Source organism: Geotrypetes seraphini, chromosome 8 (assembly GCF_902459505.1).
Source record: "Geotrypetes seraphini chromosome 8, aGeoSer1.1, whole genome shotgun sequence".
In the NCBI taxonomy this organism is placed as follows: domain Eukaryota; kingdom Metazoa; phylum Chordata; class Amphibia; order Gymnophiona; family Dermophiidae; genus Geotrypetes; species Geotrypetes seraphini.
In genome coordinates this window covers 3,170,008-3,197,209 of record NC_047091.1, presented here as the reverse complement: position 1 = coordinate 3,197,209, position 27,202 = coordinate 3,170,008, and the positions used below count along the sequence as shown (strand labels likewise).

The window sequence follows — 27,202 nt, the reverse complement described above, 5'->3', positions numbered from 1 at the left end:
CAGATTTAAAATATGTATCCTGCTAGAGCTGATGTTAGACATAACTGGGGAGTGCAAAGCCCAGGCAGTGCGTCTTTAGCTTCCAGCTGGCTTAGGGCTCTCTCTGGCCAGGAGGCAGTTGCCCTAGTTCCACTTCCCTAACACCATTTCTGTCATGTGTGACTGTGGTATTCTGTTACATGATATTTGTGTAGCATTCTGTAATAATTTGGCTTATTCAGTTTTCTTGATAGTAGAGGGGATATATGTGAAGGGGAGGGGAGACAGGGGTTTTGTTGATCTTTGCCCTGTATTATTTGTATTTATAAAATGACAATTGTACAGAATATTGTTTCTTTTTATACTTTAATAAAATATGTTCAGTATAAAATCATAACTATTTGAGGCTTGTGTGGATGGGATCAGATGGTTAACGGGACCGAGCTCGCAAGGACAGGGCGGCAATGGGGTTTTAAAAAATTTCAGTCTTATTAGTTTGCCGGTCCACGAAATAATTATTTTATTTCCACCGGTCCATAGGTGTAAAAAGGTTGAAAAACACTGGTTTAGAGGCTCATTTTCAAAACACATACACTTAGAAAATTACATGTAACTTTGTAAGTCTATGTGCTTTGAAAACAAGCACCTAAATGTCTGGGCCCATTTAGTCTTTGCCCATTTCCCTTCCTGCAGTACCTTTGACCTCTACCTGACCTCGACCTGTACCTTTTGCACTGCCATTCTCCACACCTTCATTGATGCACTATGCCTCTCCTAGGCTTTATCTCTTGCTGTCCTGCCCCTACTACCCCAAAGAAATCTGTTTCCATCCCAGACTTTGAACCCCCTCACTCTTTAGCTGCTAAGAATCCTCTGTGCCCATTTTGAGCTTTACCCCCTTGCACCCCCGATGCTAAGGATCCTCTGAACTGTTCTGCCTTTCTCTTCAAACTTCAGCCCAAACTCGCCTATCATGCCCTCTATTTCTGTCGTGTTAAATATTTTTGGGTCTGTCATTTCAGTTTTCTTTTTTCTTCATTACTGTGGGCTGTTGCAAAGAATTTGGTCCCTGATGCTATTTCACTAAGCATTCTACTCATCTGAATTGTTTTGAACTTTGGTCATGTATAGAAGAATTTCCTAATATTGCCTTGTTAATTTCCCAAGAAGAAAAAGAGACTTGTACAAAAAAGCCATAGCACCAATCCAAAGATATGAGAAGGGGCAGCCAAACCAACCAACCAGTGGCTGAACAGTCCTATAAAATTAATTTAAAAAAACAACCTTGGGTAAAACAAGGTGTTTGTGTTGACCTACCATACAGATATGTTGTTAAAGAAAGTCTGTCATGTTTTAGTAGTAGACTGCCTGCCTCAGAGGTATATTAGGTCCTTACACGTTTTATTTTTCTTTCATGTTTGTTCCAGTTTCTCTTTTCTGCTGCCTGTCTGCTAATTCTTCTTCAAGCAGCTGCTGTCCATTTGTCTTTTCTCCTCTCTCCTATGTATTCCCTTACTACACCTGCCTCTGACATACTTAGCATTCCTTTTTAGCTCTTTTCTGCCTCTTTCTTACCCTTCTCCTCTTTACTTCTTAGTCTCCTATCAAATTTCCATCTTCTTTCATCCATTAGCTCTCTCATTCCCCATTTCACTCCTTCTTCAACCCTCCATTCCCTTTCATCTTTAATTTACTCTCCATTACCACATTTCTACCCTCTGTAATCACTGTCCTCTATTTCCTTGCCACCCCTTTCCTCCCCATCATGTCCTCTCTAAAAGGGTTCCACCATTCCCAGTGCCTTCCTTCCTCCACCCTTCTAGCTCAGCATCTGCTCCCTCTTCCTCCCCTTTCTGCCCTCCCTGTCTCTTCTCTCTTCCCTCTTGCTTTCTCTCATTGTCCGGCATTTATCCATCGCTCCCTTCTGCTTCAGGATCCAACATCTCCCTCTTTCTCCCCTCTCCACCTGCTTTGTCTCTCTCCCTCCCTCTCTTATGCCCCAATGTCCAAACTCACTCACTCTCTCTCTTGTTCCCTAGTTTCAACATGTCTCTTCCTCCCCATCTCTGCCAGATTAACAATGAGGGCCAAAGAGGTCTCTGGGGGCCACCATTGAAGAACACTATCCTAAAGCTTTTTGGGATTTGTAGTGCCCGATTCTGCTCATTGAAATCAGTTCTTCAAGTACCATAATGCATCAGGATGGGGTGGTCAGAAATTCAAATGTGCCCAAAATCTCCAACCTCAAACTGGGTAACTTGGCATCTCTACTGATTCTCCATACTGAAATTAGTCACGTAGTTCCCATAATGCATCTAGTTAGTGATGTCAGAAAACTAGGCTTGGCCTAAAATCTGGGTAACTTGGCATCCCTGTATTATGCTCTCTGTGGTATCCTATGAAACCTTTATGTTGTAGGTCTGCGAATGTAGTTGTGCAGAGAACAATATCTGTTTTTTTTTTAAAAAGTGTTATGTTCAGGTGTATGAATTTGTTTTTCTTTTTTTCAGCTCTTTCGAGAAGTGAGGATTATGAAGGGACTGAACCATCCCAATATTGGTAAGAGAATTTGTTGATACTACAGTTCTGAAATGAGAAGTTCCCTGCCCACCACACACACTTAAGCAGCTGTGGGGGACTGGGGAATGGTGGATAAGGTTGTCAGCTGGATCCAAATTTGTCTGATAGGGTTGACCCACTCCTGGGTTTAACCCATTGCATGTAGGGACTTGTAGTCTTGCTATTCTTAGGAAATGCGACAGGTAAATCAGAACTACTTCAAATCCTTGTATGTAATGGGTTAAACCCAGGACTGAATCAACCCTGTCAGGCAAATCTGGATCCGTTTGGCATCACTAATGATGCTGAGAGCTGACTCTTTGCAGTGGTGTCAGATTAACCCGAGTTCCATTCCATGTACTGTGGGATCTGTAGCCCCTGCATATTCCATTGGAAATCAGCACTGCAGGTACCAAAATTCAGTGGAATAGCATCCAAAAAGCTCTTCAATAGGGTTTTCCAATGGGTTATGTATAATCTCAAGAGGGGTGAGCCTGTCCCAGGTCTGGCCCCTTTGCCTCTGGATTATAGTTTTTAAGAAGCTGAAACTACAAATCTGTAGATGCATGGATTATTGAAATCAGAACACCTATAGCCCTACTATATGAAACTACATTGACTTCCTAGGTATCACTGTCTTTGAGATCTAAGAGGGAATTCCCCTGCCTACCTAATAGAGTTAGCCACCATACTCCAGGGTGCCTCCAACAGATATTCCACCAGAAATCTTTTCCACTTTATACTGTAGCATGCTGGGAATTTTAAGTCTACCAATTAGTATAATTAGTATAATGCTGGAACCAATTACCGCAGTGTCTCTCAAAACTTTTGTAGCTCTGGCACACTAAACGGAGCAAATGTTTTTTGCGGCACTTTATAAATGAAATTATAAAATTGCAAAATCAACAAAAAATTAAATTTGAGAGTTATTTTTTTAAAGTTCTTTAAGCTATGTATGGGTAATTACAACAATGGTGAAAATAAAGTAGATGAATAGAATTGCTTATCAATGCAATGGATGTGCTTGTTTTTTAGTGCAAATTAACTCAAAATACGATTCAATAGTCAACAAACACACATTTAATTATTCACCATCTGCAGTCATTCTCTTTTTAGATTTAATTTCTGTCAGAGCTGAAAATCCAAGTTCACCAAGATAAGAAGATCCAAGCGGTAACAAAGCCTTGATTGCATTGTTGCTCAAGTTAGGATAACTATTATTGAAAATGTTAATAAAAAATTTAATGTGAAAAAAAAACACCCTAAAATTACTTGCCATTAGTTTTCAAGGAGCAATCATGACAAAGAATGATGTTATATCCTTCCACACACAGATGCTCTTAACACTGAGACTATTGCGTATGTGATGTACATGTCATCTATTCTAGTATATACTTATGAAGGAAATTTTTTTAAATAAAGTAAAATTCTGGAATCTCTCGTGCCACACCCAGAATCTCTTCGGGCACACCACTGTGCGGTGGCACACAGTTTGAGAGATGCTGAACTGCTGCTTACATTGCGATCTTGTGACCACTGTCTCAGATTCAGAAAACTTTTATATTCAAATGATTTTTATTATTTCAACCAGAACATACAACTAGAAGTTGCATACAAATCCAAAGAATAACAGTGCAAGTTCACCCCCTCCTCCCATCCCTCCCTTCCCTCCCCACCCCAAAGTCCAATGCCACTACCATGACTGAGAGTGTAAGATAGTCCTTCAAGAGTCTACTGCGAGCATAGAGTGTGAGGTCCTGCCAGAAGCATTCCCAGGTCTGACAGAATTTGCGGCCCGGTCCACGATCTAAATCTCCCACTAGTCTCTGCTCCAGCGTCGCATGAACAATCATCAACGCTCTCCATTGAGCGTAGGAAGGGGGATCTCGGGACAGCCAGTTAGTAAGAATTGCTTTCTTCCCCATCAAAAGCACTCTAGTGACAAAAGCTGACATTCCTTTGGGTTTGGGCGCGGCTATATTATAATGTCCAAATAAAGCTGTCGGTTGTGGGAGCCAACGCCTCCGCCAAAGCTGCGTAATATAGTGCCCTAAATGTCGCCAGAACTGTTGAATTTTGGGGCAAGTCCAAAGCATATGCCCCAATGAAGTGTGAGCTTGAGCACCTTTCGGATTCAGAAAACTTTTAAAAGTATTTCTCTACCAAGTTTAGACAAGCCTGTAACCAAAAGAACTATTTCCACATGGCTGGTGGCCTGTATTTCTTGCTGCAGCTCGAGGGTCGTGTAACAGCATACAAAGTCCGAGCTATGGCAGCATCAGTAGCTTTCTTACATTTCACTCCCATTGATTAAATTTGCAAAGCAGCTACTTGGTCCTTAATTCACACATTCACATCTCACTACTGTCTAGAATCTATTCCAGATGAGATGGTCGTTTCGACCAAGAAGTATTACAGAATTTATTTTCTTCTTAATGACCAACTCTCCCTCCATCCTATTATATTCAGCTTGGGAGTCCCACATGTGAGAATATGTTGCCTGCTTGTCCTAGGATAAAACACAGTTACTTACCGTAACAGGTGTTATCTGGGGACAGCAGGCAGATATTCTCACATCCCTCCCAACTCCCCTGGTTGGCTTCTTAGCTTGCTTACACAACTGAGAAACCGCGAGCCTACGTCAGGTAGGAAGGCACTCGCGCATGCGCAGTCTGGGCAGTCACAAAGTTTCTTAAAACTTAAAGTGACAGTTCACTTTTAACATTGTCTGTACTGGGCTCTGTGGATGACGTCACTCATGAGAATATTTGCCTGCTGTCCCCGGATAACATCTGTTACGGTCAGTAACTGTGCTATATGGCAATACAATACAATAAACCAATTTCTAGACCGCATAACCAAGTAGTTCAATGCGGTTCACAAAAGAGTAATAAAAATACAAAGGAATAAGCAAAGAAAAAATCTAGTTACCTATAAACGTATTAAAAAGATAAGTTTTTAGCTGCTTTCTAAACTGAAGATATGAATGAGAGATGGAAAACAGGTGCCTGAAATCACTATTGTACATAACAGCTTGAAAAGAGAGTAGACATCCATGAAATTTTTTGTATTTATAGTCATTAGCTGGTGGAAAGACAAAGAAAGCGTAAATTTTTCTGGGGTTCTTCTGAAATGAAAAGACAAATAGATTTATCGGATACTGTGGTGCTTGACCAGTTGCCTAATTTGAAAGTAACGCAGGAAGCCAATGCCAATCTTGGTACAAAGGAGCAACATGATCGTATTTCTTTTGGTTATATATAAGTTGAATTGCGGTATTCTGAATAATACGCAATCCTGAAATGTTTTTCTTAAGGCCCACAAGGTAGACGATATTACAATAGTCGAGCTGACTCAAGACCAGAGCGTGCGCAATTTCCATAACATGAAGAACCCCTTTCGGACCACAGCATCGACTTGATGCTTCATAGTTAAGTTGTGGTCTAAAGTAACACCCAGTATTTTGGTAGTAGAGTAGATCATATATTTTATGGAATTTACAGTTATGAAAGAATCATAAGATGACTGGCGTTGGCTTAACTAAACAATTTTACTCCAAATTTGGACAATCTTGGTCCAAGAGAAGAAAAGAGCAGATCGGATACAGGCCCTCGTTCAAAATGATTTATTCTCTTGTGAGTTTGACTTCGTTTTAGACCTCAAAAGAGAATAAAGAATTTTGAAGAGTGTTCTATTCTCGATACTCTTCTCCCAGGGGAGCTCAGAATAGTGTACATGAATTTATTCATATACTCAAGCATTTTTCCATCTGTCCCAGTGGGCTCACAGTCTTTCTAATGTACCTGTGCCTATATCTCATAGAATCTGCTGTTTTGCAATGGCTGCAGCTGATCATTGCTGTCCCCAGAAGTTTCTGCTCTAGTTGATTACCTCGTCGTGCCTAGTAGTTGAACCAGCCCTGGATCTGAGTAAGAACTTTTCAGTTTAGAAGTTTTAATTACTCTTCAGAGACAGTGATTATACTGTATTATGATAAACATAGTATGCAGAATATTAAAATATTGTACACAAAATTTGGGATTGTTTTGCATAGAATTTTTTTTTTTTTTTGCACAAGAATTCCCCCAGGAGTAATACTAATAGAATAACTCACTGAGATCATACATAAGGATGACAAAGACAGGCTCTTATTAAATGCAGAATGTGACCACACATTACAAAATGTATAGACAAAAAATGAAATTCAAATCCCAAGAAGCCAGACTTTTCATGCAGTGCCACACCAGAAAAATAATTTTATACCATGCAAAGATATATGATACACATGCCTTTTTGTACCTTTGCAGTCTTGACATTTTATTATTAGAAAATCTGTTTTATTAAGTTTTCAATAAAAAGTTATACAAACCAGTAAGTTATTTTGCCCCCGACATAGCTGATTTTGGCAAAATGTGGCCATGTCGAATCCTGGAGTGCATTTAATAAAGACTTCTTATAGGTGTGCTGGACACTGGGGGCGTGTGCTGGACAAGATGGCTGCGAGTACCTGGCGTTGAGCAATTCATGAAAGCTCAGTGCTGTTAGTTTTTTTTACCTGGATGAGCTGTTATGGGGATATATTTGATACTTGCTCCTACAGTATGTCGCAGGTTGACGCTGATAATCTCAAATCTTGCTCCCAGCACTGTCTTAGTAAGTAAAAATTTCTAGGAGGTCCAGTGAGGCATATGGCTTTATGAATACCTGAAATGGAGACTTTGTCAGGAGAGAGATTTAAAAAAATCCCACATTTGTGTTCCTAATTGATAACTAAAGGTTGACAAAATGCATAGCAATCTCCCTACCTAGTTGTAACACTTTGAGAAAAGTCCTGATGATATCAACTTTCCTTTGTTATCTAGCATATGCTCCAAAAGAAAAATCCCTACCTCCTCCCAGTGTGTAAATAACTTGTTCTCCATCCCTGATAGGAATTCCAGGTTTCCATGTATTGTGCATTGTGGACATTTAATACAGGGATCTCAAAGTCCCTCCTCGAGGGCCGCAATCCAGTCAGGTTTTCAGGATTTCCCCAATGAATAGCCATTGAAAGCAGTGCATGCACATAGATCTCATGCATATTCATTGGGGAAATCCTGAAAACCTAACTGGATTGTGGCCCTCGAGGAGGGACTTTCAGACCCCTGTTCTAATATGTTCAGCTGGATTGGTCTGATTTCTTTTTTTTTCACCACTTTTCTCATCAGCCTTCTGTCTCTCTGCCCAATCCCCAAATACCAGCTCTCTTAATTCTTTACCCGGACCCAATGTTCCTGCTTCCCACTCAGTTCTCCAGGCTTCAGGCCTCTCTTGTGGTACCCACCGTCCCAGGTCCTACTCCCTTTACAAATTCCCTTTCTATGCCTCAGTCAACTCCCTCAGAGCTTATCCCTGAACCACCCTACCTCCTCACAGGGATCTTTTACTTTTCCCTTCTCTTCACCTCCTGTATCCCTGCTCTCCCATTCAATTCTCAGCCAATACCTGTTCAACCTCTACTCTGTTGCTTCCCTCATCTCTAAATTACCACTTAGTTCTTCTCACCAACAGACCCTGAGTTCCTCCTTTTTCTATCTCAGACAATCCTTCTTCCTCCTCCTATCACATCTCCCAGTTCTCTGTTCCCCCTATAGGCACCTTGTAGGTCATCCTTTCTGTCCCTCCCTCCCCCTCCTTTCTCATTGATTGGAATTGAAGGGCAGAGCTTGGTTAGTCTGCTTCCCACCCCTTCCTACACCAACCAAATATGCATTCACTGCTGCTGAGCTAAGAAGAAATATAGAATGTATGGAATGGGAGGTAATTGGAGTGACAAAATGGGCTTGGTGATGTGGCAGCCATTCAATGAAAAGCCTCAGAAAAAAATATTCTGAGAAGATTTTCTTCTAATTGTCTACTTACTTTGTTTTCCAGTGAAATTATTTGAAGTGATCGAGACAGAGAAAACCCTGTATTTAGTGATGGAGTATGCAAGTGGTGGTAAGTGAAACCTGTCTTGGTCCTCAGTATATGTTTCGCTTCTCTTTTTGTATGCTTTTTCTGATAGTCTGCTGTTTCAGAACCAACTCTATGAGTTTAGGAAGATGCCTGAGATAGTAAGATGGATCTTTAATCCCTTAGGATAGGGGGGAGACTTTGAAATGGATCAGTAATCTTTGATTACTAATAGGGAGATGCCTGAGATCCTGATGGATTATTAATCACTAAAGCTAGGGAGGCACTTGAGACTCTGAAATGGATTAATAATCCCTGAGTTTGAGGCCATCAAATGTATAATTAATTTCTGAGATTAGAAGGAGTCTAAAATCTTGAGATGGATTTTTAATCCCTGGGATCAGTAAGGTACTTGAGATCCTGATATGTATTATTAATCCTTTGTTTTAGATAGGATCTTGAGGCTGCAAAATGGATTATTACAGGATTGCCACATCCCAAGCCAGAAACGTGCCCCATGCGATATGTCCCCACATGCGGGAAAGGGTCATATTAGACTTAGTGCTTACAAACAGGGAAAGTGTTTCTGATGCTACAGTGGGTGATCATCTGGCATCCAGTGATCACTGCATGGTACGGTTTAATTTTAAAATGGGTATAGAGAGGGCTCATTCAAAAGCAAAGGTTCTAGATTTTTTTTAAAATCTTTGTTCAGATGGGGGATTATGTCAAGGGATTGTTGTTTGGATGGGAACATCTGGAAGGAGTAAAAATGCAGTGGGGAAAACTGAAAGGAGTAATTGTAAGAGCGACAAACCTTTTTTGTGAGTCAAGTAAGTAAAAGTAAGAGGAAAAGAAGGCTGCTTTGGTTCTAAAAAGTAGTAACTTGAAGGTAAGGAATAAGAGGTTAGCTTTCATAAACTACAAAAGATCACAGAAAGAGGAAGACAGGCAAAAATATCTGGAAAAGTTAAGAGAGGCTTGTTGTGTAGTCAGGAAAGTAAAGATGCAAATGAAAGAAAAAAAAAAAAAAAGCTCAAACACGGAGAGACAAGATTTTTAGATATGTTAGTGATAGGAAGAAGTGCAAAAGTGGCATTGTGAGACTCAAAGGTAAAAGGGAGAAATAATAATAATAATAACAGTTTATATACCGCAATACCGTGAGGTTCTATGCGGTTTACAAAAGATTACAAGAGGTACAAAATGAGTTACCTGAAGAGAGAAGAGAGTGAGAAATAGGTCAAGAAAATCGTTGTTGAGAGTGGTGTGCGGGTCAGTTGTCTAGGTACTTCAGGAATAGGTATGTTTTTAGGCGCTTCCTGAATTAGAAGCTGATAAAGAAAAGGCTGAATTGCTTAACAAATATTCTGTGTTCACGGCTGAAGCACCAGGAACGGGACCACAGAAGAAAACATGAATAGGGATGGAGGAGTGGTAGACCTTGATTGATTTTCAGAGGGTTGTGTTCGTGAGGAGCTAGCTAAAATAAAAGTAGACAAAGCGATGGGGCCAGATGGTGTACATCCATGGGTGCTGAAGGAACTTAGAGAAGTTCTGGTGGCTCCGCTGACTGACCTTTTCAATGAGTCTCTAGAGTCGAAAGTGGTACTGGAGGACTGGAGAAGGGCAGATGTGGTCCCTTTCCACAAAAGTGGAAGTAAGGAAGAATTAGGGAATTACAGGCCGGTAAGTCTAACTTCTGTGGTAAGCAGATTAATGGAAACACTTTTAAAACAGAGAATGGTGAAGTTTATGGAATCCTGTGGATTACAGGACTGGAGGCAACATGGATTCACTAGAGGTAGATCTTGTTAAACAAATCTGATAAATTTTTTTGACTGGGTGACCAGAGATTTGGATAGATGCAGTGTGCTAGATGTAGTGTATTTAGATTTTAGCAAAGCCTTTGATAGTGTTCCACACAGACGTCCAGTAAATAAACTGAGTGCCCTCGGAATGGGTCCCAAAGTGACGAGCTGGGTCAAGAACTGGTTGAGTGGAAGGCGACAGAGGTTACTGATCAGTGGAAATCACTCTGAGGACCTTTCCACTCCTTCGTGCCTAGAAAATACTAAGGCCCATATGCTCAAAACTCATCGTGCCTACCAATGCATATAATGGCTCTCTGCAGTCTTTTCTTTACTTTCTAGCAGCCTCTGACTCTGCTATGCAAATGTTGTATAAAAAGGTCATTAATATTAAAACGAGCACTCCAAGCGATGCCACTGGTTTTTAATGCTCTGAAATCACCGACAAGTCTGGAGGTTCAGAGGAGAGCGACACATCTGATAAAAGGGATGGAAAACCTTTCATACGCTGAGAGATTGGAGAAACTGGGTCTCTTTTCCCTGGAGAAGAGGAGACAGAGGGGATATGATAGAGACTTACAAGATCATGAAGGGCATAGAGAGAGTTGGGAGGGACAGAAAGAGAGAGAGAAATGGAGACAGAGAGAAAGGGAGACAGAGAGAGATAGAGAAAAACTGGAGAAACTGGGACTCTTTTCCCTGGAGAAGAGGAGACTTAGAGGGGATATGATAGAGACTTACAAGATCATGAAGGGCATAGAGAGAGTGGAGAGGGACAGAAAGAGAGAGAGAAATGGAGACAGAGAGAAAGGGAGACAGAGAGAGATAGAGAAAAACTGGAGAAACTGGGACTCTTTTCCCTGGAGAAGAGGAGACTTAGAGGGGATATGATAGAGACTTACAAGATCATGAAGGGCATAGAGAGAGTGGAGAGGGACAGATTCTTCAAACTTTCGAAAAATAAAAGAACAAGAGGCCATTCGGAAAAGTTGAAAGGGGACAGATTCAAAACGAATGCTAGGAAGTTTTTATTTACCCAACATGTGGTGGACACCTGGAATGTGCTTCCAGAGGGCATAATAGGGCAGAGTACGGTACTGGGGTTCAAGAAAAGATTGGACAATTTCCTGTTGGAAAAGGGGATAGAGGGGATTACTGCACAGGTCCTGGACCTGTTGGGCCGCCACGTGAGCGGACTGCTGGGCATGATGGACCTCAGGTCTGACCCAGCGGAAGCATTGCTTATGTTCTTATGTTCTTAATATGTTGCAGTAGTCTATTAGTCCAAGGATAAGAGATTATACCAAAGTTGGAATTGTTTCCTGTCGAAGAATTTTCGGATTTGTCTTAGGTTTCTCATGGTTACGAATGATGCGTTTATTACTTTGTTGATTTGTGGTAGCATGGTACAGCCTCTGTCAATCAGTACTCTTATAAGTTTTAGTGTGGGTTGAATGGGATATGAGATCGAGTTTATTACTAGATTTGTTAAGGTTGGAGTTTTGTTGTTTTCTAGGAGGATGAAGTTTGTTTTGTCAGAGTTAAGTTTTAGTTTGTGCTCTGTCATCCATGTTGCTACTGTTTCGAGTGTTCTATGTATTGTGCCTGTCATGGTGGGTTCTGGGTGGTCGAAGGGGAGGAGAATAGTGATGTCATCTGCATAGCTGTATGAGGTTATTCCATGTTTGTCTAGATAGGAGCTGAGGGAGGCTATGTATATATTGAATAGTATGGGAGATAGAGGTGATCCCTGGGGAACTCCGCAGGGGTTGAACCATGGTTCTGATTTTTCTTGTTTTGTTTTAACTCTGTAGGTTTTGGATTGTAGGAAGCCTTTAAACCATGAGAGTACCTTGCCTGAGGTTCCTATGGAGTCTAGTGTTTGTAGGAGGATGTCATGGTCTACCAGGTCGAAGGCTGCAGAGAGGTCTAGTTGTATGAGCAGGATTTTCTTGTCTGTACAGAGGTGTTGCCTGGCAGTGTCCATTAGTGTTCCTAGTAGGGTCTCAGTGCTATAGTTGGCTCTGAAGCCAGACTGTGTGGGGTGGAGTAAGTTGTGGTTTTCTAGGTATGAGGTTAAGGTTTTGGCAATGGGGCCTTCCATCAGCTTGAAGTACAGTCAAGCTGAATGGAAGAAATTGCATTAAATTAATACTATTATTATGGGGGTGGAATCAGGGGTGGAGTTTGGGAGTGTCTGGGTGGGGGTACTTGGTTAGTATTTGTTAGGCTTAGGGGGTACTTGGCTTGAAAAGATTGAGAAACACTGTCCTAGGGCACATGGCTTCCACGATACATGTTACTCCATTTGCCCTTCTTCCTCGCAGGGATCCCCAAAGGTCTCTTGCTTCTCAATGGTCTCAGGCCACAGATCCGCTTTTCCACTAACTCAGAGTCACCTCACTCCTTCATCAATGGTCCCATCCAACCTCTCCAGGGGTCTGCTTTTTCATGTGTCCTCATATCAGAAGATCTGAATGACAGATGCGTCCATATCTCAGTGGGAATTTCACCTAGACGGCCTTTACACTCAAGGGACTTGGACTGTTCAAGAACAATCATTTCATATAAATCTTCTAGAACTAGGAGTGATCTGCAGAACACTGAACACATTTCAGGATCATCTCAATCAAGTAGTCCTGGTGTGCACAGACAATCAAGTCGCTATGTACTATATCAACAAGCAAGGGGGCACGGGTTCTCATTTCCTTTTCCAAGAAGCGACTCTAATCTGGAACTGGGCCATTCTTCGAAACATCTTCCTCAAGGCAGTATATCTGGTAGGCAAGCAGAATGTGGTGGCAAACAAGTTAAGTAAATACCTTCAACTTTAAGAGTGGTCCTTGAACATGAAGACAGTCTAACAAATCTTCTCAGTATGGGGAACCCTTCAGATAGATCTGTTTGCTTCTCACAAGAATTACAAATTTCACAGTTTTGTTCCAGATTACACTCGCCACATCATCTAGAATCCGATGCCTTCCTGATAGATTGGACAGACAGGTTAAAGCAATAGCAGCCTCAGTTGCTTTTCCGCTCCACTCCTATTGCAGACATCTGTAAGGCTGCCACCTAGTCTTCCATACACACTTTCATGTCCCATTACTGGCTGGAGTCTCATTCCAGACTATACAGCTGGTTTGGCCAAGCAGTTCTTCAAAATGTAGTTTCTACACAAGTGCCAACTTCCCTCCATCTCTTTTACAGTAGTTAGGGAGTTCCATCTGTGAGAATATGGTGCCTGCTTGGCCTGGGATAAAACACAGTTACAAGTGTTATCCAGGGACAGCAGGCAGATATTCTCACAACCCTCCCTCCTCCCTTAGTTGACTTCTTAGCTTTTTTACTAAACTGATGGTCATGTGAGCCAATGTCGGCCAGAAACATAAGAATTTGCTGCTGCTGGGTTAGACCAGTGGTCCATCGTGCCCAGCAATCCGCTCCCACGGTGGCCCCCAGGTCAAAGACCAGTGCCCTGAGACCAACCCTACCTGCTTACGTTCCGGTTTAACAGGAACCCGTCCAACTTTGACTTAAATCCCTGGAGGGTGTTTTCCCCTATAACAGCCTCCAGAAGAGCGTTCCAGTTTTCCACCACTCCCTGGGTGAAGAAGAACTTCCTTATGTTTGTACGAAATCTATCCCCTTTTAATTTTAGAGAGTGCTCTTTCGTTCTCCCTACCTTGGAAAGGGTGAATAACCTTTCTTTATCTACTAAATCTATTCCCTTCATTATCTTGAATGTTTTGATCATGTCCCCTCTCAGTCTCCTCTTTTCAAGAGAGAAGAGGCCCAGTTTTTCTAATCTCTCATTGTACGGCAACTCCTCCAGCCCCTTTACCATTTTAGTCGCTCTTCTCTGGACCCTTTTGAGTAGTACCGTGTCCTTCTTCATGTACGGCGACCAGTGCTAGACGCAGTACTCCAGGTGAGGACACACCATGGCCCGGTACAGCGGCATGACAACCCTCTACGATCTGTTCGTGATCCCCTTCTTAATCATTCCCAGCATTCTGTTTGCCCTTTTTGCTGCCGCCGCCGCCGCACATTGCACAGTTGGCTTCATCGTCTTATCGACCAGTACTCCCAAGTCTTTTTCCTGGGGGTTTTCTCCAAGTACCGCCCCATACATCCTGTATTCATGTATAAGATATTTGTTACCGACATGCATCACCTTACACTTATCCACGTTGAACCTCATCTGCCATGTCGCGGTCCATTTCTCGAGCGTATTTATGTCACGTTGCAGATGTTCGCAATTCTCCTGCGTCTTCACTACTCTGAATAACTTTGTATTGTCTGCAAATTTAATCACCTCACTCGTCGTACCAATTTCCAGATCGTTTATAAATATGTTGAAGAGCACTCACACATGCTCAGTACGGGCCTTCTCGAGACTTTTCAAGAGTTAAATTGATATTACACTTTTAGACCATCCAGACCAGGCTCCGTGGATGTCATCACCTTTCTGTGAAAATATCTGCCTGCTGCCCCTGGATAACACCTGATACAGGTAAGTAACTATGCTGTCTCCGAGATTAAGGAGGATTTTGAGATCTTAAAATGGATTATTAAATCCCTCATTAGGAAGGATTTTGAGACTCTGAGATGAATTAATACCTGAAGTTAAGAATTTGTCTGATCCCTCTTTTGTTTAAGGGATCCTTTGTGTGGTCTCCAAAAGGGTTGCACATCATCATTTTTTATTTAAGTCTCTTATCTTGTTTCAGTATATGGTATGGCAGCATTTGAAAAATCTAGGTTTTTTTCTAGGATCATTGAAGTGGTGGAGTCTGTGCTACATCAAAGAGCAGTTGTTGTAAGCATTCTAATAGGACTTTACCCCACCCTCTGAAGCTGAGGTAAATGTGCTCCATTCAGTTTATCCCTCCTTCTTTTCTATAGGGGAAGTATTTGACTACCTCGTGTCCCATGGGCGAATGAAGGAGAAGGAAGCCCGAGCAAAGTTTCGGCAGGTGAGTAAGAACTGTTTGCCTGTTGATCAGCTGCCCAAAGTATACAATATAAACAATCAGTGGTGGTGTTTGGAGAGGTAGTATGGGTACAATTTTCATACTCCTCATGTAGCTGCAAAGTCCATAGGGTTTTTTTTATCCATGTATCAAAGGATGCATATAATGTATATACTCATGTTGAGAAATTTGTGCTCTAAAATACCTTCGTAAAAAACAGGGTCACTCCCTGTACTGCTAAGAAAATGAATCGCTTTCTCCTAACTCTATTGGTGGCATGATCTGGAACCTCTTTCTCTATTTCCCTCCCTCCACCAGCCTGGCATCTCAACCCTCTCCTCACCCCACCCGTATACCTTCAAATATCTCTTCCATAGAGCTGCAGCAGTGCTCCACCTACGATCTGCTCCAGAGCACTCCCTTTGGCCTGTCTCACCCATGCAGAAGCAGGAACTTGAATCAGAGGGAACACTCTGAAGCAGACCACAGATGGCCTAAGTGTACCCCTTGCACTGCCATGGCTCTATTGAAGGGAGGTTTGATGGGGTACTGTGGGAGGGAATACCAATGAAAAAAGAAGCCAGAGAAAGAAAGTTGCTGCAGGGGGAGGAATAATCTAGAGGTACTATATGTTCTGGCCTTATGTGCATGGAGGTTACAAAGAGTGGAACATGCTGTATATAGAGGACAGTGAAAAAAACAGACATAGCTGTATGTGTGAGAGCAATAGAGAGAAAGTTAATGTGTGTTGGTGGGGGTTGTCAGGAAGATATACTAGGTTTATATGAGGGGGCACACTAGCTATATGTGCTGAAAAAATCAGGACTGCTGCTTGTGTTTGGAGAATGGGAGGGTTGCTGCTTCCTGGGTCAATGTACGTGTTTGTGCGTGTGTATGTGGGAGAGGAGGGGAGGGTTTCAGCAAAAAAGGAACAATATTTCCAGTGCAATAGATGTGTCATTATAAACAAGTGGGTTATCTCCTCATGGCCGTGAGCTATATTGTATATGGAAGGAATCCACTCCAGATTTTCTCTGTGATCTTCCTACTTCACTAGGAGATCTACTGCCACCTGCAATGTTTCCCTTGTGCATGCATAGACAAGAAGCAGACTGAGGTCTGCAGCTAACAGGCCGATCTGTGGTGGTACCTGTTAGCCAGCCTGCACAAGTATTTTTGGAGCTCAGAGCCATCCCTGCATTTATTTCTCACTTACTGAATTTCAGGGGTTCGCGCACAGGCTTTTAGGCATCCATAGGAGGCTCAGTGGTGTCTCAGGGTACCAGCTGCATATTTTCTCCTACCCCCTTCTGATAGCACATCCGTTAGTCCGCAGAGGTGGGGGTACTGTCAAACACTGTGTCTGACTGGCAGCCCAAAGATCAGCATTGAAGTGGCACTTCCAGCATGAGGCAGCGATTCTTCTTCTTTCCAGCTACTATAAAGAGCTGAAGCAGGCTGCAGCACATTGTCAGTACAGGTCACTGGGTGGGAGGGGAGGGACTGGTTCACCTAGTAGTCCTTTCTGTACTCACCAGGGAGGGGCCTAAGGCCCAGTGTCGTTGTGAAGAGAGGAGGAGCAGGAGGTGTTTACAGTACCTCCTTCTCCCAACCTTAAGGTACGGGGCACAGGGGCCTGGAGGGGGAGGGAGGCCTCCGATGGCAGGAGGGAGTGGGCATCCCTCCTGTCTTTTTCTTTGGGGGGAGGGGAGAGGTCTTTCCTGGCTGGAGGGAGTGGGCATCCCTCCTGCCATTTGTTTTAGGGTGGGTCGCTGCGATTGTCGGAGGTCATTGGGGGAGGGCCGCAGTGGGGGATTTTTTTTTCTTTTTTTTTATGTGGCTGCCAGAAAAATATGCTCTGTTTTGAGAATCTTCCCCTTAGTTCTACTATTACTCCTAAGTCTTCTTCCCTGCAACCTCAATTTATGCCCTCTAGATTTACCATTTTCCCGTCTCTGGAAAATATTTGATTCTATATTAATACCTCTCGAATATTAAAATGTCTGTATCATATCTCCCCTGTCCCTCCTCTCCTTCAGAGTATACATATTTAGGTCTTCCAGTCTCTTCTCATACTTCTTTAGGTTCAAACCCCTTATCATTTTCTTCGCCTTCCTCTGGACCACTTTAAGTCTTTTTATAGCCTTCGCCAGATTCGGCCTCCAAAACTCAACACAATACTTCAAATGTGGCCTCACCAATGAACTTTATGGAGGCATAAACACCTCCCTTCTTCTGCTGGTTACTCTCTTTCTGTACAGCCTAGCATTCTTCTGGCTAGCCACTGCCATATCACACTGTTTAGAATAGATGCCTTTAGATCCTCAGACACAATCACCCCAAGGTTCCTCTTGCCCTCTGTGATTATCAGCCTCTCACATAGCACATATAGTTCGGATTTCTACCCCCAAATGCATCACTCTGCACTTCTTTGCATTGAATTTTAGGTGCCAGACTTAAGACTATTCTTCTAACTTTTGCAGATCCTTTTTCATGTTTTCTACTCCCTCCGGAGCATCTACTCTGTTACAAATCTTGACATCATCTGCAAAAAGGCTAACCTTACCTTCTAACCTTTCAGCAATATCGCTCACAAACATATTGAACAGAATTAGTCTCAGCACCAATCCTTGAGGCACTCCACTACATTACATTACATTACATTAATGACTTCTATTCCGCCTTTACCTTGCAGTTCTAAGCGGATTACATCAAAACGATAGCTGGACGTTTTCAGGAAGAGGAATACAATTCAGTCCCACTGTTACTCCCTTCTTACCTTTACGATTGAATTCCAATTTTCTACCGGGGGTGGATGGGGCTAGCTTTGTCAGATGGGAAGCAGGGGGGATTCACTACTTGTTTCACCTGGTGGATGACACTGGGACAATTAAGTCCTTTGCCCAACTGTTTGCAGAATATGCCATTCCTCATACTGACGGCTTTGCCTATCTGCAAATTCGTCATTATATTGCTTCCTTATCCCTCGACCATCTTACGGCTGCTTGTCAGGAGCTGTTGTCCACTGCATTTACCTTTGGTTCCCAATTGGCTGTTTCTCTGAAATTCCACCACAGGCATCTTAAGGATGAGTCCCCCCTGCTTGATTCTGTCCATTTGAGGGAGGCCTGGGTGCGTGATCTTAATGTAGAATTACCTGAGGATGTAATTTTAAAGTTAAACGATTACCTGCATTAAGCAAATACACGACCTTTTGGGAGCAGCATTATAAGCTGGTCCTTCGCTTCTTCATGTCTCCTAAGCGAGCGCACCTGGCAGGGATTCGAGCTCTGCTGCCTGTCTTCGATGTAATGCCCCTGAAGCTGGATTGGGGCACATGTTCTGGACTTGTCCCTCCATACAATCTTTTTGGGATGCCATTTTTCTCTTTGTGGACAATACTTGGAACATTACTACACACCATTCTCCTCTCCTTTTGTTTGGAGCCTCTTTGCACTATCATCCCTGTCTTCCTAGGGCAGGAGCTTTCCTCCGATGGACTGTTCTACCTTCGCTGAAGTGCATCTTGCTCAAGTGGATGGACGTGGAGGCTCCTGACTATTCTTTATGGCGCTGCCAAATGATTATCCTTCTGATGTGGGAGCGCAGGGGAGTGCAAGATTTCTTCTCATTGCACCTGGGAACCCTTCTGGAATACCATGACTCCAGTGGCCCGTAGCTGTTTATTGAACTGTTAACTTGTCTTTGTTTTGTGTATTGGTTTGATTCTACTCCTTGCTTTTTGGTGAAGGAGGACTGGGGGGGATCATAGGGGTTTATGATGAAACTGTGAGCTGGTATTGCTGTATTGCTGTGATGATTTGTATGTTGTTTCTCTTGGGCTCAAAAAAATATATTTGACAATAAGTGGTTTCACAGGGCAGGAGCCTCTCTTGCCTGGTTAAATTGCTTTGAATATTGGCCCTTGTATTTTTTTGGAAATCCCTGACTAAAGACTAGCCACTGTCAGGGACCTTTGGTCTGATGCAGTACTTACATTTTTATGTTTTTAACTTTCTAACTGTGAGGGTGGTCAAGTGTAGACCAGAGACGTGATGGGTTCTTCATAAATTAAAGATTTTAAGAGCAGGTCTGGTACACCTTAGGTACAGGGCTCTTTTAACTTTATTTTTCTTTGATGTTGTGAGAAACAGTGGCATACAGAAAAAGCTATCGTGACATGTTGATTGGTGTGTGACAAGTGGGATAGACTGGCGTAGCATAGGAATGTTTGCCCTCTGATCCCTAATGCCACCCAGTTTCCTCTTGAGTTCACACTGATTTCCTGCTCTTTTATTATCAGATTGTGTCTGCTGTTCACTACTGCCACCAAAAGAACATCGTGCACAGGGATCTGAAGGTGAGATGTCTCTCCACTCTCTGCTCCAGTGCACCACCCTCTTGTGCCTCTTGAGGTAGACAAGCCTCCTCTAACTCTTCCTCCTACCCACTCTCTCTTGTGTGTCACAATCTGGTATTCCTGTTCAGTGAAACTTACAGTCCTCAACTCAGCCAATGGAGACTTAACATTTTTTGTTCTGTGAATGTTCCCAAATCTAACTGATGTTACCTCACTGTCCTTGTTGTACACCGTCTTCAACTGAATAGGTATGACAGGATATAAATAAAGCTATTATTATTATTAATTCATTTGGACTTCTAAACCATGGGCACAGTTTGGCATTTGAAAGTGTGACATTTAATTTGTACTTTCAGCTCCTGAAATATACAATTACCGTATTTTTCGCTCCATAAGACGCACTTTCCCCCACCCCCAAAATTGGTGGAAATAAGGGTGTGTTTTATGGAGCGAATACCCAAACTACCACCCCCACCCCCCGGTTACCTTATTTTAATTCTTGTGCCCTCCCTCGCTGGACGCAGCTGCCTCTCGCACGCAAGGCTGACACGGCTGCCTCCTTTTCCCTTCTCTAGCGGCAGAGCAGTCCCGTGCTGCTTCCGTTCTCGCGGAAGACCAGACAGGCAGCCTTGTGCGCCACTCTGCCATTAGAGAAGGGAAGAGGAGGCAGCCACATCAGCCGACCAGGCAGGCAGCCTTGCGCACCGCTCTGCCGCTAGAGAGGCAGCTGGCGACAGCGAGTCCTGCTTCCCACATGAGCAGCAGCTTCCCCGCAGGCTGGGTACGAGCAGTAGCCATCGGAACTGGAAGCTGCTGAAAGTCCCAGCATGGCGGTGCGGCCCCGACAAGAGAGTGAGCGGCTATGGCAGCAGCGGCTTGTTCCGGCCTCCTGCTTTCCTCCCTCCCTTCCCCCATGGCAGGCTGGACAGCACTTCCGGGCCTCAGCCGCCTCCACTGCTGCTCCTCTGACTCCCTTCGCGTTTGCCTCAGTCCCCACGGCAGGCGAGACATGGAGGAATGGGCCCGTCAAGCTGCGCCAGAGGAACTAAAATAAGGTAAGGGGAAGAGTTCAGAGGGGGCACGGGGGCCCTGCCTGCCCTTCCTCGGAGGGTGGGGTACCCTGCATGCCTGCCTGCCTGCCTCGGGGTGGGGATGAGGAGTACAGGAGGAAGGAAATGAAGCTTGACATGGGGAGGGAAAGAGACAAAGCAAAGAAATGCTGAAGGAGGAGGGAGCATAGGGACAGGGACATGGAACAAAGATACAGAGATGTGATACTTAATGGAAGGGGAGGAAATGGTACACATGGATAGTGAAGAAGAGAAGAAAGATTGTGCACTTTGGGGGGCCCTGCCTGCTTGCTTGCCTCGGGGTGGGGGGCCCTGCCTGTCACTAGCCTACTAGGCCTGCCTGCCCTGTGCCATGTCCCTGCCTACCACTAGACCACCAGAAGGGGACAGGGTACAGAGCCTGGCAGGGAGAATTTGGTTCAGAATGGGTTTTTTTTCTTGTTTTCCTCCTCTAAATCTAGGGTGCATCTTATGGAGCGAAAAATACGGTAAATGTACAGATTCCTGGGAGCATTTAAAAATCCAAAAACTTCATTTCACCTCTGGGGAAACAGTATTAAAATTATTCCTGAATCTTACCAAGTATGGAGTTTGAAAGTTGTGTGTTTTTTTGCCTATTTTATGCATGTTTGCTCTTGTGACCTGCCCTAGACAATTTGTTGTGTGTTTTTTTTTTTAAATAAGTCGGATATAACCTTTGACATAAATAAGAGTCTCTACTGTTTCCCTCCATCCCCTTCCCCACCCTTCCAAAGGCAGAAAATTTGCTCCTGGATGCTGATACCAATATCAAGATTGCTGACTTCGGTTTTAGTAATGAGTTCACCCTGGGATCCAAGTTGGATACATTCTGTGGGAGCCCCCCCTATGCTGCCCCTGAGCTCTTCCAGGGCAAGAAGTATGATGGGCCTGAGGTGGACATATGGAGTCTAGGTGTCATTCTCTATACCCTAGTCAGCGGTTCCCTGCCCTTTGATGGCCAGAACCTGAAGGTGAGTTCAACTGGAGCATTAGGAGTTTCTAGTATTTGGTACATAATCTGGACCGGCCCAAAGTCTCCCTGTTGGAACCAGGTAACTTTACATGTTATTTATGTAGAGATGTATGTTGTGAAACACCGTATGGCAAAGTCTGTGCTCCAGAGAGCTTATGCTTTTCATGTGGAGTATGATTGTCTCTTACATCAAATGAAGACTTTTGTCTGGCTTGGTATATATGTTTTATAACCTATTACTGTACAGACTGGGGTGCAATTACACTGCAAAATATAAAATAAAATCCCCTTCACTTCTCACCCCTAAAATTCTCCACTCGGTCACATCCTATTTGCCCCCGGCCTCCATAACCCCCCTCCCCCTCATTAAACCCTTAAGTTCTGTTCCTAATCAATGAGAAAAAAAACTTATGTGAACAACTAGGTCTTAAGTTGTTTTCTGAAATTCAAGTACTTATAAACATTTTTCAGATTCTCAGGCAATCTGTTCCGTAGTCTTTACATCATCCCTGAAAAAAACCCCGATAAACTTGTCCAGACCATTTAAACTCCTTAGCTGCAGACAATGCCAAATACCCTGACCCATTAGCCTATAGCTGTCAATCATGAGTGTACTGTCTCAAATACAGTAAGTACTCAAATAACAAGGCCCTATTCCCCAAATTACTTTCAAATCTGGACAATACACTTTAAAACGAATGTGAATCTCCATCAGTTCAATGCATAAAGCAAAAGTTGTGACCATATCTCAAAGCTTTCTTTGGGTTACCATATGTATGGCCACATTCTGATTCTACACCCTTAAGCAAACTCTATCATCTGCACCACTGAAAAAAAAAAAAAAAATCATGAGATTTCAGATAAGATTGCAACTGCTTCTGCCAAGCTGCCCATACTACCTAATCTACGTAAGAATCACTATAAGAAAAGAAGAAAGCAATAGCAATAACATTTTATCTTCTGAAACAACTGTAGTATTTTGAGATAGGCAACAAATTGGGCAAAATCCTGTGTGAAAGGTCTCCTTTATGCATTCAGATGGAGACAATTCTGAACCAACACACATGTTTACAATGTGGCGAGCAGGATGAGAATGAGGTCTTGGGAAGAAGATAGGTAGAACGATGGACTGCTTGAGATGAAATTTAGAGACATTCAGGAGGAATTTCAGATGTGTTCAGAGAACAACCTTATTGTGGTAGAATCTTGTATAGTGTGGTTCTGATACTAGAGCCTGAAGTTCGCTGACCATGCATGTAGACATAAGGGCTTTGAAGATCACTTTCTGTGTAAGAAATTTGAGTGAAAAAGTGGAAATAGGCTCAGAAGGAGTCTTCATCAATCTGGAGAGAACTACATTGAGCTTCCAGGCAATGACAAGAGGTTTGAGCAGAAGCTTGGTATGGTAAAGGCCTTTCATGAATCTGGTTGTTTTCTGATAACTCGCTTGCCAGGGTCTCCTTCTTTCTCGGTGCTAACCATCCATCTTCCATTCTGTCCTCCCCTTCTGTTTCCCTTCCTTCCCCCGAAAGTCTGGCATCTTCCCTTTTTTCATCTCCATCCACACAGCAGCTGCAGCGATGGACCCCACCATCCCTAGATCCACCATCTCTCTTTTTCTCAACTACCCTTTCATCCAGCATCTCTCTCCCTCCTTCCCCAGTGTAACATTTCTCTTTCCCTCCTTTCTGCCTCCCCATCCATCTCGCTTTCTCCATGAGTCCAATACTTTCTGCCTCTTGCACGCTTTCTCTCTCTGTCTTTGCCTCTTCCCTCAAGTGGCAACCCTCCTTCCTACCCCCAGCCCAACATGCTCTCTCCCCATGCACTGTCTCACCGTCTCCTCCAGTGTGTAGCACCTTTCCTTTCCCTCCCTTTCTGCCAGGTCCAGCAGCACCTCTTCTCCCTTCCTTTTACCTCTCCCTGTGCAGCAGTACCCTTTCTCCCACCTTCTTTGCAGGTCCTCTGGCTTCCCCCCGGGCCTCCCGCTCTTACCGCAGCCTATAGAGAGGATCGCCGGTGGTCTATGCGATCCTTGCAGTCTACCACCGTCCTCAGAAGCACGTTCCTTTAGACGTGATCCTGCCCCTGACGTCAGAGGAGGGGCAGGAGCCCGTCAGAGGGATCGTGCTTCTGAGGATAGTGGTAGCCTGCAGAGATCGCATAGAGCACGGCGATCCTCTCTGCAGGCTGCGGTAAGAGCGGGAGGCCAGGGGGGAAGCCGGAGGATGCAGCAAAGAGCGCCAAAGCACGGAACAAGGTAAAACCAGGATTTCTGCAGTTCTTCCCGACTGACCCTCGCCCTCAAAAGCAGAAGCGGCAGGCCAGCAAGTGGCGGCGCTGCCACTCCTGCTTTACGAAGGCAGGGAGATGAGGGTCAGTCACCGAATTGGCCAGGCCGATTTTTTTTTTTAAATTCGAATCGAATTCACCCGCAGTGAATCGGTGAATTGATTTGAATCGGAAATCGGGCAGCACTAGTAGACGCTAATTTCATAGGCTGATATTCATCTTCATTTTCAGACTTGCCAGATGATGATTATGAAAATTCAGATGTTTACGGGTAACTACTTTGGTCTGCCTTGCTTTTGACATGAATATCTTTTCTTCGTGCTGCCTCTTTCTGCATTCTTTTGCAGTTGTTTGAAGGTCAGCTCTACTCATATAGAAAGAAAATACGTTCTGTCTTTGCTTCTGTAGGAATTCTCAATCTTCATTTTTAAGTTCAGTCATAACATCTTTTTTTTTTAATTCAAATAAATTAGTTCACTTTTAAAGATTTTTTCATTTTGTCTGTCACCTTCTTATTGATGAGTTCTGAGTTTCTTTAGGGACAAATATTCTTCTTGTAGTTTCTTCAGCTTCCTTACACAAGAGTCTATGTGTTGTATCGGTATCCTGGCTCGATCCATACCACCATTGCTGACTCACACGCCAACTTATAGCTTTCCGGTAAAGATTTTCCTTTGTCATAGTGATGAAAATTGGCCAGTCAAAGAACTTCCAGTCCACGTGAAAGTCTAGCAGTTGACAGCTGCTAGTTGGACAGACACCAACTGATGACTCCAGCCCACAGATCCTCAGGGTTTCAAAAGGGGAAGATGAAAACACAGCTAGCTCCCTGAAACCCAACGGAATTCACACAGGGGCCCCACAGCCTGCACTCAAGCCTCTAATAAATCAGAAGGCAAGCTGGTTCCTAGGGGAATGGATTCCGAGCCTCGAGGAAGCACAAAGCAGGCTGGCTCATCAGGACCTAGGGGTCCCTTGCAAGCTGCAGTCCATCCTTGTGAAGTCTGCGTCCTCTCCCAGGCACAGAAGCCCCAAATATGGGGTCCTCCTGGCACCGAAGCCTCACAAAAAGGAAGAAAAATACCCCAAAATAATAACAACCGAACAGAGTAAATCATAACGCACTATACTCCACTGGTGAAGGAGGAGGAAATGAAAGATGTGATTGACATCCTTCTGCAACAGTTCACAAGCACAGATTGATCAGCTAACATACAGACTCCTGTGTTTATGTAATAGAACTAAAAAAATTAACATTTTGTACATCTGTCTGATTATTTTATTTTTCCAGTTAAGTTGGTTGTAGTCTCTTTACCACTTCTTCTGATCTCATCCATTTTCTATTTCATCACTCCTCCATCTCTTTCTCTCACAACAAGCCTTCTCCTTCAGCTTTTTCTCCATTTCTCCTATCTGCTTTTTAAATCTACTTTCAGGTATCTTTTATTTCTCCTTTTTTGCACTCTAGCTCTGTATCCTCCACTTCATATCCTTATTTCTCCAGTTCTCCCATTTCTACCTCTCTCATTCCCATTTTTCAGCAACCTTCTTCCATTTCCCAGGCCCAGTATCAACTTTAGCTGCCTTCTCTCAATCCTTAGGCATCAATTAGTAGCTCCTTTCTCCCAGTGCCATCCCCAGGATTCGCCTTCTTCCTCACTCTTCTTCTCTCCACCCTCGCACCCTTATAGCCCAACATCCTTCACCTTTGTCCAGCATTCTTCCTTCTCCTTTCCCTTTTCTCCCTAATGGTTCAGCATGTCTCCTCCCTTCCCTCTCCAGTGTTCCAGCATTTCTCCTACCCCCTTGCTCTCTAATGGTCCAGAATTTCCCTCTCCTCCCCCCACCCATCCAATATTTCTCCTCTCCAAAAGGGTCAGCATTTGTCCTTCTCCCTCTCCCCCAAATAGTCCTGCATCTCTGCTTCCTATTCCTTTCCCAACTGCAAATTAGCATTGTCCTTAGCCTCTCAAGTTACTCCCAGGTTGTACTTTTTAAAAAGGTTCATTTATGTTTGGAGCAGCAGCCAGCAGCAAGTAGCTATGCATATGTAGTATTCATGCCCTGTTCACAGTCTTCTCTCTGGTTCCTGCCTATGCAGAAATAGAAAGCTGCATCAGAGTGAAGGCTGTGAAGAGAGTGCGAGCAGCACGTATACATCAGTGCTAGTTTCTGCTTGAAGCATTAAAAAAAAACAAAAAACAACTTTAAAAGGTGCACCTGGGTTGCTGGGAGGTGTCAAGAAGGAATGATGCTCGCTAGGAGGAGAGAAGAGAGAAGTCTGCCAGACTCTGTGGAGGGAGAGGGAGGCATTCTATCCAGCAACATTTGGGGGGCAATGTACTTCTACCTGTGGTTGTTTGGGGTGGTGCTGAGCTAGCACAGCTGCTCTTAAACTGGCATTGCCTTGAAATTGGGGGTCCATGGGTAGAAAGGAAATATTGCTCTTAGGAAGAGTAGGAGATAGTAGATGCTGGAGATGGGCAGATTGGTTATCGTCCATCATGTTTCTATGTTTCTATTACATATGTTGTCTAAAGAATACATTTATCAGTTAAGGTTTAAAAAAAAACAACCAACCAACCCCCAGGAGATTTACAAAGTAATAGTAAAATTCCATATGATGTGCAGAAAGATCAATAAAAAGAATAGTTCTGAAGTTCTGGTTCTGATCCAGATACAATCCCTTCCCCCTTCCCCCCATATACTGCTGGCTTTGGTCAGCACGTTTTTACATATTGATCGCCCCCAGCTAAATTATCCAGTGATATTCATTGCCGGGCCTTGTGCTGGTACCAGCACTGAATATCCTTAGATAATTTGGGGCAGCCTGGCCAAAATTCAGCCAGGGCCACATAAGAGTTATAAATACGCGGCTCCAACTGAATATCAGGCTGGCCGTATAACCCTGTTTTTGTTTTTTTTTAAACCCCACCCCCTCGGAGCCGCTAATCCCCCTCTCAACCCTCCACCAGCAATACCCCCTCCCTCCAGCCAGTGTCCAAACTCCCTCCCCCCGACAGGCCTCCCAGCTGCCATGTGTAGTTAGGCAGGCCCCCCTAAACAAAGTGCTGTGAGAGGACCTCTAGATATTTAGGTAGGCCCAGGGGGATAGAGAGGCCTGTCGGGGGGGAGCTTTGACAGCCAGAAGGGGGAGGGGGCATTGTTGGGGGAGGGGTTGGAGGAGGGATCGAGGGGGAGGGCTCCAGGGAGGCTTTTTTTTTTTTTTT

At 43.7% G+C, this 27,202-nt stretch overlaps 1 protein-coding gene across 3 annotated transcripts in view; it reads left to right on the top strand.

Annotated features, from left to right (window-relative positions):
• MARK4 (microtubule affinity regulating kinase 4) overlaps positions 1–27,202 on the top strand; it is a 149,023-nt gene that overhangs the window by 62,118 nt on the left and 59,703 nt on the right. For all 3 annotated transcript variants that reach the window (XM_033956549.1, XM_033956550.1, XM_033956551.1), the window contains 5 exons: positions 2,490–2,538; positions 8,452–8,517; positions 15,189–15,259; positions 19,560–19,616; positions 21,442–21,678. In XM_033956549.1, the coding sequence (XP_033812440.1) occupies positions 2,490–2,538; positions 8,452–8,517; positions 15,189–15,259; positions 19,560–19,616; positions 21,442–21,678 (480 nt within the window). The remainder of the gene's footprint in view (positions 1–2,489; positions 2,539–8,451; positions 8,518–15,188; positions 15,260–19,559; positions 19,617–21,441; positions 21,679–27,202) is intronic.